The sequence below is a fragment of the Cnephaeus nilssonii genome, assembly GCF_951640355.1.
Source record: "Cnephaeus nilssonii genome assembly, chromosome: 22".
NCBI lineage: Eukaryota > Metazoa > Chordata > Mammalia > Chiroptera > Vespertilionidae > Cnephaeus > Cnephaeus nilssonii.
The window spans coordinates 3,701,516-3,719,742 of NC_137093.1; the positions used below are offsets into that span (position 1 = coordinate 3,701,516).

An 18,227-nucleotide genomic window follows, 5' to 3' on the forward strand; every position below is an offset into this window, starting at 1 on the left:
AAGGGACGTGCATTGGGTGGCAGGACAGGAAGAGAACGTTGTCCTGCTCCCGTCACCTGAGGAGGAGGAACGCACAGCAGCGACCGGAAAGCGTGCCGGGTGCCCACCCAGCCCGGTCCCTGCCGCCCCCTCCTCCCAGGTCTTACACGCAGGCCAGGACGGGGCACGCTGGGGGACGTGATGGTGCTCTCGGCTGCGGGGCAGGTGTCTGGTGACCTGGCTTTGGCGTGATGAGATGCAGGCAAACTACGGGGCCATGAAGGCTGCAGCCTGCCACGGCTGGGACGTGTATTTCACCGGATCTGCACAGGCTCCGGCCCGGGACCAGTCAGGACCAGGCCTCCATGGCCCAGTGCTCACACGCTTACAGGCCGACTTCCAACCCAGGGCCAGGGCTCCCGCGTGGCAGCAAGCCCCTCCGTGATGACGGTTGGTTTCGGATGTTCGGATCTGGCTCCCTTACCTGCCAGGGACTCTGGATTGGAGGAGGCGAGGCCACGGTGGGAGCCTGTGACTTCCCGATGGGCCGTGGGGACGGCCTTTGTCCGGGAGTCACCTTGGCAGGCATCCTGCCGAGGGGTGAGGGCCGGCCTTGCCCTCTGCTCCTCTGGCCGCATTCTGGCCACTGGGATCAGGTGTGAGGCGGAAACAGCCCGCCAGAGGCAGCACCGCCCACCGTCCCTCTGCTCACACGCTCCCCTTCGGAGTGGAGGCCGAGAGTCCCTGCAGACTCTTCCGGTGGGAGAGCTGGTGGCCGCAGGAGGTCACGTGACCCTGCTTTCCTCACCACTCACCCGCTCTGCACCCCCCAGGCACGCCACCTTCCTCCCTTAGGAAGTGGGGCCCCTTAAGACCCGGCAGGGGGAGAGGCTGTTCGTTGTTCCCAGGTCCGGCCTCTGCGCGCGGTTAGATGCCGGCCTGCAGGCAGCCTCACCCCGTGGCTCTTCACCTGAGCGACGCCCTGGGCGAGCTCTCTAAACCTGGACGCACTCCAGCGCGAGCCCCAGCCCAGGCTCAGCCCCCGAGGACGCGGCCCGGGCAGGTGCATGCACGTGTGTGTGTGTGTGTTCTCTGCTGTCTGCCCAGTGGGGTGTGCGTGAAGGACCCCAAGCCTTCGCGCTCAGAGCAGACAGGGCATAGCTTAGCCCTCCTCCCCTGGAGACCTGCCCGCTGCCCGAGGACGAGCCCCTTGGCCCGGGCTGGGCACGGAGAGCGCCTGAATCCTGGAGCTGGCCCGGGACTGGGCTTGTTGGGTTGAGTTAGGGCCCCACAAGGCTGGGGGGGGGGGTAGCAGGGACGTGCTCTAACCTTGCTCCTGCCGTACCACCGAGGCCCTGCCAGCTGCGGAGCGGGAGCGGGAGCGGGAGCGGCCTCACCTGCTCGCCAACAACGCAGTGGGAAGGAGTTCCTGGGGGCCCCTTGCGTCCCTTGCACGGAAGCACCCTGTCCTGCCCGAGGGCTGGCCTGAGCCGAAGGCGCTGGCCCCACCTGCACTCTGCTTCCGGTCAGGGCCGCTGGGGGCCGGTCTGGATGCCTGTGCATCCCTTCCCCATCAGAACCTGTGATGGGGTCCGACTCCCCCAGAGGAGCTCTGGCTGGTGCTGCCACTGCCTGTCCCCCGCGGAGCCGCCAGCATGGGCTGCGCCGGGAGGCCCCTCCTGCAGCCACGGGACCTGCAGCTAACTGGGTCCCGCCCCCGCCCGCGCTGCTGTCTGTGTAGCCTGCCCTCTGCAGCCGGAAATGCCCAAGCTGTGCCCACCACCTCCCCTGGCTAACGTGCCTTCTCTTCTGTTTTGTCCTTTCAGAAAAGCCAGAGCTGGTATAATGTAAGTACCCTGCTTCCCTTCTTACGGGGCATGTGGGCGGGGGGACGTGGGCGTGGGCGTGGCTGGGCATGCAGATGGGGGTGGAGAGCAGCTGGGCGCCCTGAGGCCTGCAGCACGCTGAGGGGCAGGGGGGGTGAGCCTCCGCCCGGAGCAGCCCTCCAGCCCAGCTGCAGTGGCCTCGGTGGTCGGGTCGGGCAGGGCTGTTGGGAGGGGAGGGTGTGCCAGGGAGGCCACAGAGCGTGGACCCCGTCCTTCCCTAGCCGCCTGGGCAGGGCTCCCCGGGACTTACTGGAGAGACCAGCCGGAGACCAGCAGACGGCTGGGGTCAGAGTGTAGGGCCGTGGGGTTGGGAGAAATGCAGCCAGAACAGGCCCCCAGGGGTCGAGAGACTGTGGCATGAAGGGGTTTAACACCCCCCCCCCGGGCATACCCCCGAAGCCCAAGGGTGTGCCCTTCCGGGAGGCGTCCACTGTGCTGGGGGCGGGGTGCCGGGGCAGCCTGAGTGTCCCTGGGTGCTCATACCCAGAAGCTGGGAGCACGCGTGTCCTGCAAAGGCCACGGCTCCAGGCACGTGGACTGGCACGGGGCGCTGAGGGGCGCTGAGGAGCCCCGGCTGGTCTCAGCGGGCCCTCGGGCTGTGCTCCGCCCCTGGGCTGCCCGGGCAGGGGTGGGGCCTGCAACCACGGCCTGGCCTGCCTGCTCAGTCGCCTCTGTCGCCGACCCTGCCGTTCCCACACCTGTCCTGCCGGGTCAGGACGCCGTCCCTCCCTGGTCCCCACCCGGCTCTGACCCTCCCTGGTCCCCACCCCGGCTCTGTTGGGCAGGTTGAGGGGCCGGAGAAGGTGTGGGACAGGTGGCTGTGGATGCCAGAAGTAGGACTCCCTGCGAGGGGGCGGTGGGGACCGGATGGAGCAGAGGCATGGGGTTAAGGTAGGGACTTGGGTCAGAATCGCTGTGTGCAGGGAGGAGGGAGATGTTCTCACTTGCAGCTCTCGGTGACCCCACGTCAGGCGCGTGTCGGGGAGCCTGGGGCTGCGGGCCTGCTGTGCGCGAGGCCTGCCTTTCCCTGGGCAGCTCCAAGGATTGGTATCTGCCCCACTCGCCCCACCCAGCACAAAGGGGCAGATGGCCATGCTGTGGGACAGGCAGCTTGATCCCTTCATTCCCACCCTGTGCCTCGGACCCCGCACCAGAGGTGGGGAGGGCGCTCTCCGGGGACTTTGGCTGAGCGGACGTCGGCATCCTCCCCTCCTCTGAGCCATGTCGCCCCAAGGGGAACGGGAACTGAGGAACTGGCCGCGTGGCTGCAGACCTGGGGGACAGTGGCCCTGCAGGTCCTCCTCCCGTTCCTCCGCTCTCTCCTCTCTTCTCTCTGCTTTTCAGTGGCTTTTGTTTCATCTCCCTTTTCCGCTGACCCCTCCCCCACCTGTTCTACTCCCCCCGCCCTCCCCCCCGCCCCCCGACTGCCCACCTCCTGGCGGCCCTGAGCTCTCTGATCCGAAGGCTTTACTTGACCCTGCCCTCTGTCCTCTCCCCGTTTCTCCTTCCTCCGCCCACCCTGAGGCCGGTGTGCAGCGCCCGCAGCGGGCAGCTAAGAGCGCCTGCGCCCCTGGGCTGGGAGGCCCCGGTGGCAGAGGGTGAGAGGCGGAGAGGAGGGGGGCTGGAGCCTGCATCCCAGAGCCTGCACCTGCGGGGCGTCGCCCTCGCGACTGCACCCCTCCTTATAGAACCGTCCGGGTACTGGTTCCCAGGCCTCTCCCCCTCTGCTAACCCTCCGGCATCTCCTTTCACCCTCCACCCCGCCCTCCCACCCGCCCCCACCCCCACCCCCACCCCCAGTGAATGACAGACTCCTGGTGGACTCTCCCTCCATCACCGATCATCCTCCAGAGGCCACGTGCACAGGGACGGCTGGCCGGGGCAGCGACCCGCTCCTCCCTCCCTCCCTCCCGGGCTCAGGCTGCCCCAGGAGGTCCTTCCCGTTCTCCGTTCTCAGTGGGCGGATGTCCTGGGCCATCCCTGACGTCCTCCTGCTGCTCTTCCTCTGGCCCGCTGGGGGGCGCCAGGCAGATGTGCCCGGGGCTGCTGAACTCCCAGCAGGCTGGGGCCGGAGCCGAGGAGGCGGTGGTGGAGGGAGGTGGTGGAGGGAGGTGGGATAGCAGGGAGACGCTGGGAGGCAGGCAGAAGCTGAGAGATGGGACCTCCCGCCGGCCACTGGTGGAGCTGCAGGCGCCCGGAGCTGTGTCTAACGTAGCTTTGTTTTTCCATGTTTTACATCTAAAGAGTGATCAGCAGCTGCCGCCTCAGGGAGAGCCCCGGAGGCCGGCTTCAAATAACCCCAGGACCCTCCCGCCCTCCTGCCATGAAAGCCCTGCCCCTTCCTAACGCGAGACCGAGGCTCTGGCTGGGCTTGCCCACTGCGGGGTGTCGGGCCCGCACAGCAGGCGTCACCCCACACGCCCCTCGGACGGCACCAGGGCGCCTTGGGCTGCTCCCTGGCGTGACTGCCTGGTGCGACCGGGAAGCTCCGACCTGGCTGTTTCCAGAGCCACCGGCATCCCTGCGCCCGCGTGCCCACCTCCCCAGCACGCCCCTCGGCGGCTCACACCGAGCTCGTGAGGGGCATCTCGCGTGTCTGTGCGCTGTTTGCAAACCCCCACCTGACGCACCCGGGCAGCCCGCGCCCCTCGCCTGCAGAGCTGCCTCGCAGTCGCCCAGTCATGGTTTGGCAGGCCCTTGCCCTGCCTGTGGCTTTGACCTGGTCCTGTTTCCTCTTGGTCTGCTCGGCCCTCCTCCCAGCCTCTGGGTTGCCCGATGATAGGCTCTGACCTCTGACCTCTGGGAAGGACAGGCCTCTATAATCTCCCTGGCCCCACGGTGCCGCCACCTGAGGCCCGTCCTGCACCTGGCAGAGGCTCTGCAGTCCCCTCCAGGGACAGACACGCTGGCCGGGTCCAGGACAGACAGGCTGGCCAGGTCCAGGACAGACAGACAGGCTGGCCAGGTCCAGGACAGACAGACAGGCTGGCCGGGTCCTGAACAGACAGACACGCTGGCCGGGTCCAGGACAGTGGGCGTCACGCAGGCTGCTGACCGTCGTGTGGACATCTCAGGCCCGCGAGACGTGGGTCTGATGCGAGACGCGCCCAGCACCCCCGCCCACCCCTCGGCTCCCTCGTCTGTCTCTCTTCTGCATTTTGCTTTATCTGTTTAGCCACAATGATAAGGCCCCTGGGCCTACAGAGTGGACCCAAGGGGGAGTGGCTGGGCCCAGGGCCACGTGGGAAGGCTGAGGCGTGACAGCGGCTTCTCCCCAGCCGGGCTGTTCAGGTCTGGCGGGAGGTGGAAGGTCGTCCGTCTACAACTGTCCAGGTCCCTCCGGGGCCGATGACATCTGCTCCCCCCACCTGACTGTCCAGTTTTATTCGCCGAGGCCCAGCGTGGGAGGCGCAGCCCTGTAGGCCTGAGACGGGGTCGGCAGAAGCAGGCGTGCGCGTCAGCAGGGGCGGAGGGCAGAACCGGCGGCTGTCCCCGCGGGCGGCCCGGCTGGTGCAGTGGGCGCGTCGAGGGTGAGGGGTCCCGGTGCCTCAGGCGGCAGAGGTGCTGTCCTCGGCTGCCTCGCCTCTCTCCTGGGGCCAGTCCTCTCCAGGCAACCCACCGCCCACCGAAGGAGCACCTGAGGCCAGAGAACAGCCCAGACGCTGGCCGCTGCCCCAGGCTTAGAGCCCTTGCCTGGCGCTCTGGTTAGGGTCAGAGCTGGCTGTTGCGTGGTGAGAGGGGACAGGGCCCAGCCAGGGAAGGCCAGGCACGTCCGGCAGGAGGCGACAGAGCCGAGCTCTGTAGGATGACGTGTGCTTGGGGGAGGCGGGGGCAGTGAGGTGGGGGCACAGGAAGGCGGCCGCTGTTACCCCCTGGGGCTGACTGCTCGGCCATCCCTCCCTGTTCCTCAGCCTCCTTCCCTCCCACCCGCACATCCCAGGAGACCACTCCCACCACCACCCCGGCCTGCATCACACCACGCCCACCCCTCTCTCCTTATCAGTCAGGGCCCCTCTCCTTGTCTGGCCTCTGGCTCCTCCCGCCCCGCCCTGCTGGATTGAGTTGGAGGCCAGGTTTCCTTGAGGGTGAGGGTCTTAATTAGTTTCCTCCTAGACAAGGCCAGTACTCCCCCAGGTCCACCTGTTTTCCTCCTGTGCTTCTCCCGCCTTGCTCCCCGGCTGTCCCCCGGAGGGCTGTCCCCCGGGGCCGTACCACTTGGTCCCAGCTCCCAGTGTTTGCCTGGAGTTAATGTTTAGCTCGGGGCCAGTTCCCTCCCCGGACCTGGAGCTCCGCTTCCCAGGCGGCCGGCTGGCTGCGGGGTGGGAGCCCAGGGCCCACACAGGGACGCACCCCCCGGCCCCAGTTCTCTGCGCGCCCGCACCTCCTCCTCCCCAGCGCAGGCCCACAGCTATAGCCACGCGCTTGCAGGGAGTCCTGCGAGGACCAGCCCGTGGGCCTGGGGCTGGGGGCTGGGACAGGCGTGTTCAGGCTGGGACGTGGAATTGCTGAGTTCTCCTGTGACTGCGGAGGACTGGCTGACACGGGCACAGGGCAGCTCAGACGCGGGGCTGGGAGGACGTTGGCGGGACCGAGCCCAGCACCGTATAGAATTGGGGGCTGTGTGGGCGTGTGCACGTAATGCCGTGTGAATGGGAGTGGCTTTCGAGGCGAGGAAGGAATGCGCTCATTTGGTGAAGGGCTTTGAGCAGCGGACATGTGAAGCCCAGCATGCCGGGATGTGGGTGATGTAGAGCAGGTCCTTCCTGGAGAAGGTGGCGTGTGGTGGGGCGACTGCCCCGCGTGGGGGGTGGCTGCAGGCGGAGGCTGTGCCCAGCGTGTGTGCTGAGGAGCCGGGAAGGACTCCCACTTTTCCTCCACTTCCTCCGACACCGTGTAGCCGGGAGCCTGGGGTCCTCCAGTCAGAATCGTTGGGGTTGGGAGTCGAGACTCGACCCTTTCAGTGCGTTGGGTCACTTTTGGCGCTGCCGTCCGTGCCGTTCCCACGTCGCCGGGCTCCCAGGCACAGCACCCATCGCCCATGCGGGCTCGAGCCTCCTTAGAGTGGGCACAGCCGGGAAGCTGCCTCTCCTGGGCACCCAAGTCTTCCCAGCCCCGGGCTGTCCGCTTCCGGCCCGGCTGCTCTCCGGAGCCCCGTGCCCTCCTCGCGTGGCTCCGTCCTCCCCGGGGACCTCAGCGTCCCCGCGTCGGGCTGGCTGCTTTGACCTGGGCCACAGGGTCTGCTCTGAGCAGCTCTGGGCCCACGGCCTGAGCCTCCTGGGAAATCGGGCCGGGCGGGCGCAGGGCAGGGTCCCTGGGGAGGAAGCAGACGCCTCAGACACCCAGTGCTGTGGCCGCAGCCTCTCGGCCATCTGTCCAGCCTCTCCCGTCCGCCGTCTGCAGTGAGCCGCTTCCCCTGCCAGACCTGGGCTGCTGCAGGGAACGGAGGACACGGTGGCTCAGTGAGGGGAGCGGTGCCTCCAAGAAGTCCCTGGTCTGAGTCTCGGGTTTCATCACCACAGCCCTGCCCGGCACCTCCTCACCCCTCCCCCACTTGGCGGCACCTCCTCACCCCTCCCCCACTTGGCGGCACCTCCTCACCCCTCCCCCACTTGGCGCCAGGCGGCTGCTTTCCATCGCAGGAAACATCTGCGGGCAGGCCAGGCGCGGGGTTACTGGAGGACGTTGGCCAGTGCCATCGCGGGGCCTGTCACTGGAAGCATGTGTAGGCTCTGGCCCTGCCCGCCACCCTCCTGCCTCCCCCCTCCCTCCGGCCACCAGCGAGTCTAACAAAGAAGTTGTTTGCTGTCAGCCCAGAGGAGGCCGGCTGGGAGGGAAGGGGTGTGTGGGGTGGGGGCGGCGCTGTGGCCACAGCCCTCGGTGGCCGCTCCGCCTGGGTGGGGGCCGTGAGTCACGGCGTGGCCCGGAGCAGAGTGCACACTGAGGGCTGTGCTGTGCGCGGGGCAGGCGGGCGGGCGGCAAGCGGGGCGTCAGTGCTTGCCCTGGAGCGGAGCAGCGTGAGCCACTGCTGTCCGTGAGTGCCGGGGCTGGCCTCTGCGCCCAGCGGGGCACCCTCCGCCGTGCAGTTGGCTGTCTCCCGGGGCCTGTGTGCAGCCCGCGGCTGCTCCGTGCACCTGCCGTGTCGGCGGCCGCTGCCGGCCTCGGCTGGCCCCTGGGAGTGGCTGTGCCACGGACCAGGCGCGGGGCTCCACGACATCCCCTCTGGCCGCCGGCCACGGGCCACTGGCCAGCAGGCCTGTCCCGAGAAGCGTGCTGACCACACCCTCCTTGTGAAGTTGGTGCTGGGCGCGGAGCCCGGGAGAGGCCAGGAGGCCAGTCAGGGTCGTGGAGCCAGCGGCCACTCGTCCGCGTTCGGCCCGGCGGGCCCGGCTGTGTTCATCCCGTGGGGCCTCGGAGCTCACGCCGCTGGGCTCCACGGAGAGGGTCGCCTTGGGGAGCGATGGAGTCTCTGACGGAATCTGGGGTCCTCTGGAGCCTCCTGCTGGAGCAGGGCCGCCAGCCCTCGCGGTGGCACCCGCTGAAGGTGACGGAGGGGCCTGCCGACGCGGAGCTCTGTGGCTGGCGTGGATCTGAGGAAATCCCGGCCGTGAGTGTGCAACCCCCTTTCTCTGTCTGTGGCGCTTCTGCCGCGCCCGTCACTCCCGCTCAGCCGTGCTCCCCAAGGGCTCCAGATCTGACAGCCTGGGACCAAAATGTGCCGTTAAAATAGGTGAGCCTTGCCCTTGAGGAGCTGGCTTTCGGAGCGCGGGTTGGGGGGAGGGGCGTGTCTCCGGCGTCGGAAGGGCCTATGGTGGCCAGCCGGCCGGCAGGACGCATCTGTGCTTGAGGTGCGAGGCGACGGGCTGGCCCCCGTCCAGCCTGCAGCGGTGGAATCGGGACTTTGCTTGCAGCCTGGTGAGGGAGCTCCTGTGCAGGCCGGCCCTGGGGCCGGGCCCGGAGGGTGAGGCTGGCTGAGGCCTCCTTCCCCAGCTCTGCTCCGAGGCGAGGAGCGGGGACTGGCGGCCGCCCTGCACCCCTCCCGGCGGAGCGCCCACTGGGCTCGGGAGCCGCCAGGGCCACAGGCCCGTGTGGAGGAGCATCAGGAGGAGGGCCTGCGGCTCCGGGACGCCCGTGTCCAGTTCCACCTGCGGGGCGGGGCCGTCCTGGGCTGACGTTGGGGCTGTGCTGCGATACACTGAACATACCCCACCTTGTAAGCCTCTGAGCACGCAGCTCAGGGGTGTTAAGTACGTCCACGTTGTTGTGCGACCAATTTCCAAAGCTTTTCATCCTGCAAAACCATAGCCCCTGGGTCCCCTCAACCAGGAGGCTGGCCACACAGTGGGAGCTGAGCCGCTGAAATGGACTCGGCCTGGGAGGCTGGCCTGTCCTCCTGTCGGCCCGTCCGCCCGCCCCAGCGACTGTGCTGACCACCTCTCGCTTGTGCAGTTCCACGCTGGTGCAGAGCTGAGGGGAGAGCAGGAGGCCAGTCCGGGTCTTGGTTTCCTCAGCGGTAATAGGAGGGTTGGGTTAGATCCGTGGTCGGCAAACCGTGGCTCGCGAGCCACATGTGGCTCTTTGGCCTTTGAGTGTGGCTCTTCCACAAAATACCACGGCCTGGGCGAGTCTATTTTGAAGAAGTGGCGTTAGAAGAAGTTTAAGTTTTAAAAATTTGGCTCTCAAAAGAAATCTCAATCGTTGTACTGTTGATATTTGGCTCTGTTGACTAATGAGTTTGCTGACCACTGGGTTAGATCACCTACCCTCTCCCGCCCCCCCCTCCCCCCCCGCAGCAAGATGACCCGCCTGCGGGCACGGAGGCTGTTGGGCAGCACGGAGTAGGTGGCCATCTCATCCCCACAAGTGAGTTCTGATGGGCGTCTCTGCTGTCCCCGCAGCACACGACCCCGAGGCCAGGCGGGGCGCGGGCTCCGATGGCAGCGAGGCCAGGCGGGGTGCGGGCTCCGATGGCAGCGAGGCCAGGCGGGGTGCTGGCTTAATGGCAGCGAGGCCAGGCGGGGCGCGGGCTCAATGGCAGCGAGGCCAGGCGGGGCGCGGGCTCCGATGGCAGTGTGGCCAGGCGGGGTGCGGGCTCAATGGCAGCGAGGCCAGGCGGGGTGCGGGCTCAATGGCAGCGAGGCCAGGCGGGGTGCGGGCTCCGATGGCAGCGAGGCCAGGCGGGGCGCGGGCTCCGATGGCAGCGAGGCCAGGCGGGGCGCGGGCTCCGATGGCAGCGAGGCCAGGCGGGGTGCGGCCTCCGATGGCAGTGTGGCCAGGCGGGGCGCGGGCTCCGATGGCAGCGAGGCCAGGCGGGGCGCGGGCTCTGATGGCAGCGTGGCCAGGCGGGGCGCGGGCTCTGATGGCAGCGTGGCCAGGCGGGGCGCGGGCTCTGATGGCAGCGTGGCCAGGCGGGGCGCGGGCTCTGATGGCAGCGTGGCCAGGCGGGGTGCGGGCTCAATGGCAGCGTGGCCAGGCGGGGCGCGGGTTCTGATGGCAGCGTGGCCAGGCGGGGTGCGGGCTCCGATGGCAGCGAGGCCAGGCTGCCGGACTCAGGCCACACGCCACTCAGTGACCACATTCTTTGGGCAAGTGGCTTCGCTTTGTGCCTCAACGTCCTCCTGTGTAAAACGGGTAATAAAAACCCCGCGGGCATGCGAAACGCTGTAGGTGGAGGTTCCCGCAGTGCTTGGCGTGTGGACACAGCTCATCACGCGTTCGCTAGTTGGGCTCTGGAGGTCATGTGCATGTGGTGCGGGACTTGGTGGTAGTCAGCAAGGTGTCCGGTGTGGGCTCTGCTCGGGGCGGCCAGCGGCCGTCGGGATTGGATGGCTCAGCATCTGTTCGGAGTCACGTCTGGGCCGAGGCGTGTTGTTCCGGGGTCTCGTCCCGCCGCGAAGGCACGGCGTGCTGCTCCCAGGCACTCACTCCCAGGGGCCCCGACACTTGGTTCAAGCCCCCGGCAGGTGGTTTTCCGTTTGGGACTCGACGGCAGAGCTCTGCTGAGCGGCAGGTAGCAGGGTGTCCGCTCGGACCAGGGCAGCTCGTGTGCTAAGCAAGACAAACAGCAGCTTAAATCCACGCGAACGAGGCCGAGCCGTGGACAGCACCGGCCCTCTCCTGGAGAACCCCTCTGAGCTGCAGCCACGCGTCCGTTCTCTCTCTGCTCCCTGGGGTGCGCCTGCTCCCCGGCACAGGAGCCGCCCGGCCCCGGCTCAGGCGGCCAGGGAGCCTCTGACTGGTCGGGCCGCTGCGTGCCCAGCGGCGTGCCGCGCTCCCGCTGCCATGCCCGGCTCCCTGCACCGGGCGCTGATTGTTGGTGCCTTGCATCTCCAGCGCACATTTCCTTTTCTTTTTTAAGATCCTGAGCTTGGAGCAGGGTTTTCGTGTATTCAGCGGGCTCGTGGTATTCCCAGGGAGGATTTGCTAGGGCAGTTTACGGGTATGAGTCTGCACTGAGGCACCGAAAAGCTAGGTGGGCACAGGGGCAGCTGGAGGCACAGGTGGTGGGAGGCGGTGAGCGCTGGCCCGGGAATCGAGGGAACTGCACTGACGGGCTGGGGGCCGCGGGCGGGGAGCCGCTCTCTGGCCTCAGCTTCCTCGTGGGTGACATGGTGCTGGGTGCGATGACCTTCTGAAGGACGGTGCGGGATGAGCTCAGGTGCCTCCAGCTGCTTCTAATTACTTCTGAATTCTCTGCTCTGTGCTTATTCTAGCTACTCGTTCTGTGGGTGGCTTTGTTAATAGTCTGTAAAGTGCGACTCCCCCTGAGATAACATTGGCATATGACGCTGTGCTGGTTTACGTTTTATGAGGTTTTTCCGATCATGAGCGTCACACACAGCAAGTGCCCACTGTTAGTCGCGGCAACTTCTGAGGCGGGTGATGGGCACCTGGTACTCTGAGTCCTGCCTGGGACGGGGAGCCCCGGGCTCCTGCTTCCTGCTGGCTGAGGCAGAGCAGCAATAGCGGACGCGGGTCCCGGGAGCTCCCTGGAGGCGGCCTCCTCCTGTGTCCTCTGGCTGTGATGTGGGCCTGCTCAGGACATCTGACTCTTTCTCATGGACGGACACTGGACACAGAGCCTCTCACAGCACCGTTCTCTCCGCCGCGACGTTCCCACGCCACGCCACGCCCCTCTGCCTGCCCTGGCCGCCGGGGCCTGCGGGACAGCAGAGCCCGCTGTGCCTCTAGAACACGCCAGCAGGTGCTCCTCCCGCCCCTTCCTCCCCACCCCACAGAGCTGGGAGCACCCCCTGACCTCGGCCGTTGTCGTGCAGGTGTTAAGCCCCACTTACAAGCAGAGAAATGAAGACTTCAGAAAGCTCTTTAAGCAACTTCCAGACTCGGAGCGCCTCATTGTGGGTGAGCGGGTGCCTGGTGGCGGGGGTGGGAGGGGGGTGGCCAGGAAGGAAGTCTGGGAGCTCTGGGACCTCACACGGGCTGCTCTGTCTAGAGATTCCCAAGTCAGAGCCAGCTGCAGGGAGAAAGTCTGTCTGGGAACAGGGAGGGCTGTCCAGAGCACTGGCCCCGGGTTGGCTCCGGGCCGAGCCCGGCGTGTGTGGTGCCTCAGAGAGAGCCGACCTGGGAGAGTCTCCCGCCCTCACCTCCGCAGATGGGTCGGCGGTGAAGGGGGGTGATCGTGGGTTGGAGAGGGGCATTCGGTGACTTTAGAGGCCTCTCTACCGCCTCTCCTGGTCAGCCCCTCCTCTGCCTGCGGGCAGTGGTGTGTCACGTCCTTCGATTGCCCGAGGACGAGATGCTAGGGACCCCTTGGCTCTAGTTCAAACCTAGTCAGTGGTAGGCAGGTGGGCCCCTCACCCCTGGTGCGGGGGCGGGGGGGGGGGGGGGCAGGCATGCCGACTCCCAGTGGTTACAGGAAGTGCTTCCGCCTCTGAGCCCCGCCCTCCCCCCCCTCCACACAGATTACTCCTGTGCACTCCAAAGAGACATTCTTCTTCAGGGCCGACTCTACCTCTCGGAAAACTGGATCTGCTTCTACAGCAACATCTTCCGCTGGGAAACGCTGGTAAAGACTGGGGCGGTCCCCTTGGCGGGCTCAGCACGCTGCCCCACTCGTCCCCCTGCGGGCTTGAGGCGCCGCCCTGCCGTGTGCAATTAACGCAGCACGTGCCTGAGTCTTCAAGGCCAGATCTCTGCCCTCTTACCCTCTTGAGAGTGTTGAGAGGATTTGCCCAAAGCAAATATTTGTCAATCGTCGTTGCAAAGCCAGACGATGGAGTAAAGGGGCTTTGGCCTTGGGACCCAGACGGGCTTGCGCTCTCTCTGGATCCCGCTGCTAATTAGCTGTGCGGCTTTGGGCGAGCCCTCTGCCTCTCCCTCCTCACCGTGTAAAGCAAAATGGGGAAAGGTGGACTAGCTGACGTGTATGGTCTCCGTGGTGCCACTGCTTCGTGGCTGCAAGTGGCACCGTGCTGGCCCTGGCACCTGTGCCAGGCGGTGAGCAGGAGAAGGGGAGCTCCCTGGACCGAGAGTCCAGGCCCCTGGGGCTCTGGGCAAGGCGTGGCCCCACCTCGCTACGCGGCCTCTGTGGACGCAGGGGCTACGCCAGATGGTCTCCTAGGAGGGCCAGGAACAGGTAGACGGATCGTTTCTTCTGTCTGCACTGGTGCCGGGCGAACACCCTCTGGCTGTCTTAATGCCTCTTTGCTTGCCATCCATTGTCTGTCCCTGTGGGAATGCCAGCTGACTGTCCGTTTGAAAGACATCTGCTCCATGACTAAGGAAAAGACAGCTCGCCTCATCCCCAACGCCATCCAAGTTTGCACTGACTCAGAAAAGGTACGTGGGGTCTCACCTTGGACTTGACCCCCCTCCCCTAAGCCCCAACCCCCCAACTTCTGTATGTCTGCCCTTCCGTTGCATTGATGGGGAGGCTGCAGGGTTGGGGCGTGAGATGGGAGAGTGATACAGGTTGCAGAACTGCCTCCGTGGGGGGCAGGGCGTTTGGGAGGCTGAGGAGCGGGGGCCAGAACACTGGCCTTGGAGCCAGGAAGCCTGATTTGAGAGCTGCGACCGAGGGCAGGCGATGTAACCCTCTAGGCTCGGTTTTCTCAGGTGTACATGGAGCCGGCCGGACCGTTTTAGATACAGTCTCTTGAAAAGGCATCACCCATTTGAAAACACTAAGTTGTAAAGCGTGATGCAGATGTAAGTTGCTGTCATTGTGCATCAGCAGAGCTCACGGAGAGGGGCGAGGAGTCTGTAGGAGATGAATTGTCACTGTGGGTTTGGGGAAATGTGGAAGATAAAACTTAGGGCAGAGAGGTACTAGGATCGTGACCACTGCCTTCGGGGGCGGGGGGGGGGGGGGGCTCGGTTCCTGCCCATCACGAGGCTGACTGTGCCCTTGGACTCGGGCAGCTCAGTGACAGGAACGTCAGGGCCAGGTAGTGGTTGGTGTGAATTCTGTTTCTGGCACAAGTCAGCCTTGGGATTCTAGCGGTCACCAGCTCCACAGCCGTTTCTCTGTTAGGTGCCAGTGCCCCGGTGCAGATTCCTCACATTGACAGGAAATTAATTAGAAGGTGGCTGGCGGGGCAGGACTGGGTGAGAAGGGCCGGACACGCCCTGGAGCCAACCTCCCACAGTCCCTCCCCGGCCGCACCTGGGGAGGCGCCGCAGCTCGAAGGGAGTCTGCAGAGTGAGCGAGTCCCTCTGGCAGATGGGGTCCCTCAGCCTGGCCTGCAGCGATCGGGCTGAAACCGGCTCTCCGACATCCACCAAGGGGTCCCAGATTGCGAGAGGGTGGTTCTCGGGTGGGTGATGCACCCCAGAATCGGGCTCCCTCCTCTCTGGTTCCGGGTGTGTCACCCGAGAACCACCGCTGCCAAGTCACCGCAGCTCGGCAGCTCCTGTGTTGAGCGTCTGGCCCCTGGTGGTCAGTGCATTCATAGCTACCCATTGGAGTATCTGCCACCTGGTGGTCATTGTGCATCATAGCTAGCGGTCGGACAGTCGCTTAGCCATTTATACATATAGACTAGAGGCCCAGTGCATGAAAATTCATGCACGGGGCGGGGGGGGGGGGCCCTCAGCCCGGCCTGCCCCCTCTCACAGTCCTGGACCCCTCAGGGGCAGGAGGCAACCCGGCGATCAGAGGAAGGCGATGCCCCATCACACCTCTGCTGCTGCCACTGCCAGCCGCTCAAGCCTCAGCCGGCCCTGGATACCTGAGCCTCGGGCGGCCCAGGGAGGCTGGGTAGCCACCATCTGAGGCTTGCCTGTGCCTTGGGCCGGTGCTGGGGGGCTGAGGGCGGGTCCGGCCACACCGTGCGCCTGCCACCCTCCCCTCCCCCCCGCAGCAGGGCTGAAAGGACTTAGGGACCCCAGCGGGGCTGAGGGGACTGGGCGCCACCATCTTGTGGCTATGGGCACCGCCATCTTTGTGACGGCGTGACGGTCAACTTGCATATTCCCTCTTTGTTAGATAGGATTAGCACTTATGTTTATTTCCCAAGGCTTTTGTATGGTGTAAATACAGCAACATCTGTGAGGCACCTAGAACGTGTTCAGACAAATCTGGTTTTGTCTGGCTTCCTGCATGTTATAAAGGGTCCCGCTGATGCATAAGCTCCATGAGAGAAGGGGTCTCCCCGTTTTGTTTGCTGTTGTTCCCCAAGCATGTGGGATGGTGCCGAGCACATGCTAACCCTCAATGCCCTGCTGAATGACTGAATACAAGGCTCCCCGTCACCCAGTTCCAGCCGGTGAGAAAGCAAGTTTTCCATGGAGATGAGAGCTTCGAACAGGAAGGGGGAGATGAGGGGGGCGGGTGACCGGAAGGCCTCGGTGACAGTGGGGGCCGGTCCCAGGCACCCCCGTGCTTGCGCATCACTGAGCATCTTGCCGGGATCACGGGCCTGAGAGCCGTATTTGAGGCTGGAATCGGTGGCTCTTTTACAGGAAGGAGCAGCGTGTCTTCGTCCCTATTGTACTGTAAATCTGAACCGACATGTTTGCCGTTTTCTCTTCAATCAGCACTTTTTCACTTCGTTCGGGGCCCGGGACAGGACGTACATGATGATGTTCCGGCTGTGGCAGAACGCGCTCCTCGAGAAGGTAAGCACTGCCCAGCTAGAGCCTGAGCCTGAGGAGGGGCCGATCCGACTAGCGTGTCCTTCCCCCTCAGCGTGGGCCCTGTGGTGGGGCTGCTCTGTACTGGGGCCTGGCAGCTCCCAGAGGCCCAGGCTTCCTCGTGGTCCGGGAAGTCCTCCAGACGTGCTCACAGGGGGTGTCACCTGAGTCCTGGAGGTCGCCCGCCTGGGCCAGCCTGCCTGCTGCCTGGCCAGGGCCCTCCGGGCTTCAGCACGTCCAGCCCGTGTGAAGCGTACCGGGATTTGTTCGTGTCGGGTGTGATAGGCACAGACACGTGGAAGTGACTCCGTGAGTTTTATACTTACTAGTGCACGTCTGCCCTGGAGCAGAAGCGCGTCAGGCCACGCAGGGCCGCTGGGAAAGCACAGGATCTGTTGGGAGGCTGAGCCTGGGGAGCATGGGCAGAGCCTATGAGGTTTTCCCAGGACGGAATGGGTGAGGCTCGGGCTGGGCAAGCCAAGCACACTTAGGATTGGCTAGTTTGAACAACTGAGTAGGGCGTCAGGGTATAGAGACTGCCTCTAGTTGCCTGGTGCATGTCCCTGGGGTAAGGAGGACAGGGAAATATAGGTGTTGAGCATAAGAGCTAGATAAAGAAGTTGGTGGGGTACGGGCTCTGGATTGGCTTGTTACACATGGAAGGTGTGCTCTTAGGCAAGTTTTCTAGCTCCAGGAATTAGCTGACCCTGGGAGGAGCAGGTGCTCCCGTCAGCAAGGCCTCAGACGCCAGAGCATCAAAAATATAGAAACGAGAGAAATAGTTAATACAGCACAGATGACTACTCGAGTGTTTGGAGGACACAGTGGAAACACATAGATGAAGGAGATGTCATGATTGCAGCCCTTCGAGAACTCCCCTAGACGTGCCGTGAGGTGCTAAGAAACAGCCTCCAAGCCAGAGAAGGAGGCATGAGAAAAAAATTATGTAATTATAATTATACTAGAGGCCCGATGAACGAAATTTGTGCACGGGGGGGGGGGGGGGGGGGGGCGTCCCCTCAACCCAGCCTGCACCCTCTCCAATCCAGGACCCCTCTCACAATCCAGGACTGCTGGCTCCTCACTGCTCACCTGCCTGCCTGCCTGATCGCCCCTAACTGCCTCTGCCTGCTGGCCTGATTGCCCACAACTGCACCCCCCCCCCCGCCAGCCTGGTCACACCTAACTGCCCCCCTCCCCCAATGGCCTGGTTGCCCCTTACTGCCCCCTTCCCCCGCCTGCCTGATCGCCCCACACAGCCTGCTGTTCAGTCATTTGGTCATCCCTCACTAACCACCCCCTGCCGGCCTGGTCGCCTCATGCAGCCTGCTGTTCAGTCATTTGGTCATCCCTCACTAACCCCCCTGTCAGCCTGGTCACCCCACGCAGCCTGCTGTTCGGTTGTCTGTCCGGTTTTTTCGGTCGTGACGGCCCCTGGCTATTTATATATTAGGATTATCTGTGACATAAGTAAATATATGAGTGTATCTTCCTTGACGGTAGCCCAAACTTACTACTATCTAAAGAACATTAAGTAGGTTTATTATGTAGAATTTGTTCCAACCCAAAAGTCTATATAGCCCTGTATAAATCCTGTAACTTATTTGGTCTGAGATCTCTGCCTTTATTAGCCATCAGTAATGGTAAAGCGATAACGTGTTTGAGTCTCCACGGGCAGGTTGGAATTTTCTGTTCACAATTACTATCATTTCTACATGAGACAGGTCATCCATGTGGCTCACTAAAGTTCTAACCAAATGACTGTAAGCCTTCTGCCTCATGAACAGGGTCTCCCCGTGACGTTTGTCCTGATAGTGGCAGACAAGCTGAGCTGTGGAGCTGGTCAGGGAAGGCTGCATGGAGGAGGCGAATTGTTAAGAAGGGGCACAGAGGTAGATGTGGCCCAGGCAGGATTAATGGTAGACATAAGGCCAGAGATAGGAGCAGGAGGCCCAGATAAAGGAGCAGCGCCTCCCTCTGGCTCTGTGAGAGACGGCACAGAGCCACCCCCCCCTGCTCCCCCCCCCCCCCCCCCCCCCGCCACACACACACCTCTACCCTGCGGCTTAGAGAGAGCCCTGCCTGTGTTGTGCTGGGCAGGTCTCTAGACCTCTGGCTCAGGCATCCTCACAGCTCCTGCTTCTCAAACTCTGCCTTGAAGAGCACTCCGGGTCTTTGTCACACCGCTGGTGGGAAACATGCTTTAGGTTTGCCTCTGGGAGCAGAGGGCATCGCGCCAGGCAGGGCCACATGGGGAAGACCTCACATGGG

General features: G+C 64.5%; 1 protein-coding gene across 1 annotated transcript in view; it reads left to right on the forward strand.

The window, feature by feature from the left end:
• The window catches only part of GRAMD1B (GRAM domain containing 1B), a 100,683-nt gene that overhangs the window by 67,887 nt on the left and 14,569 nt on the right, over window positions 1-18,227 (forward strand). The window contains exons 5-9 of the mRNA XM_079762942.1: window positions 1,806-1,826; window positions 12,140-12,224; window positions 12,785-12,888; window positions 13,566-13,661; window positions 15,861-16,080. Of these exons, the coding sequence (XP_079619068.1) occupies window positions 1,806-1,826; window positions 12,140-12,224; window positions 12,785-12,888; window positions 13,566-13,661; window positions 15,861-16,080 (526 nt within the window). The remainder of the gene's footprint in view (window positions 1-1,805; window positions 1,827-12,139; window positions 12,225-12,784; window positions 12,889-13,565; window positions 13,662-15,860; window positions 16,081-18,227) is intronic.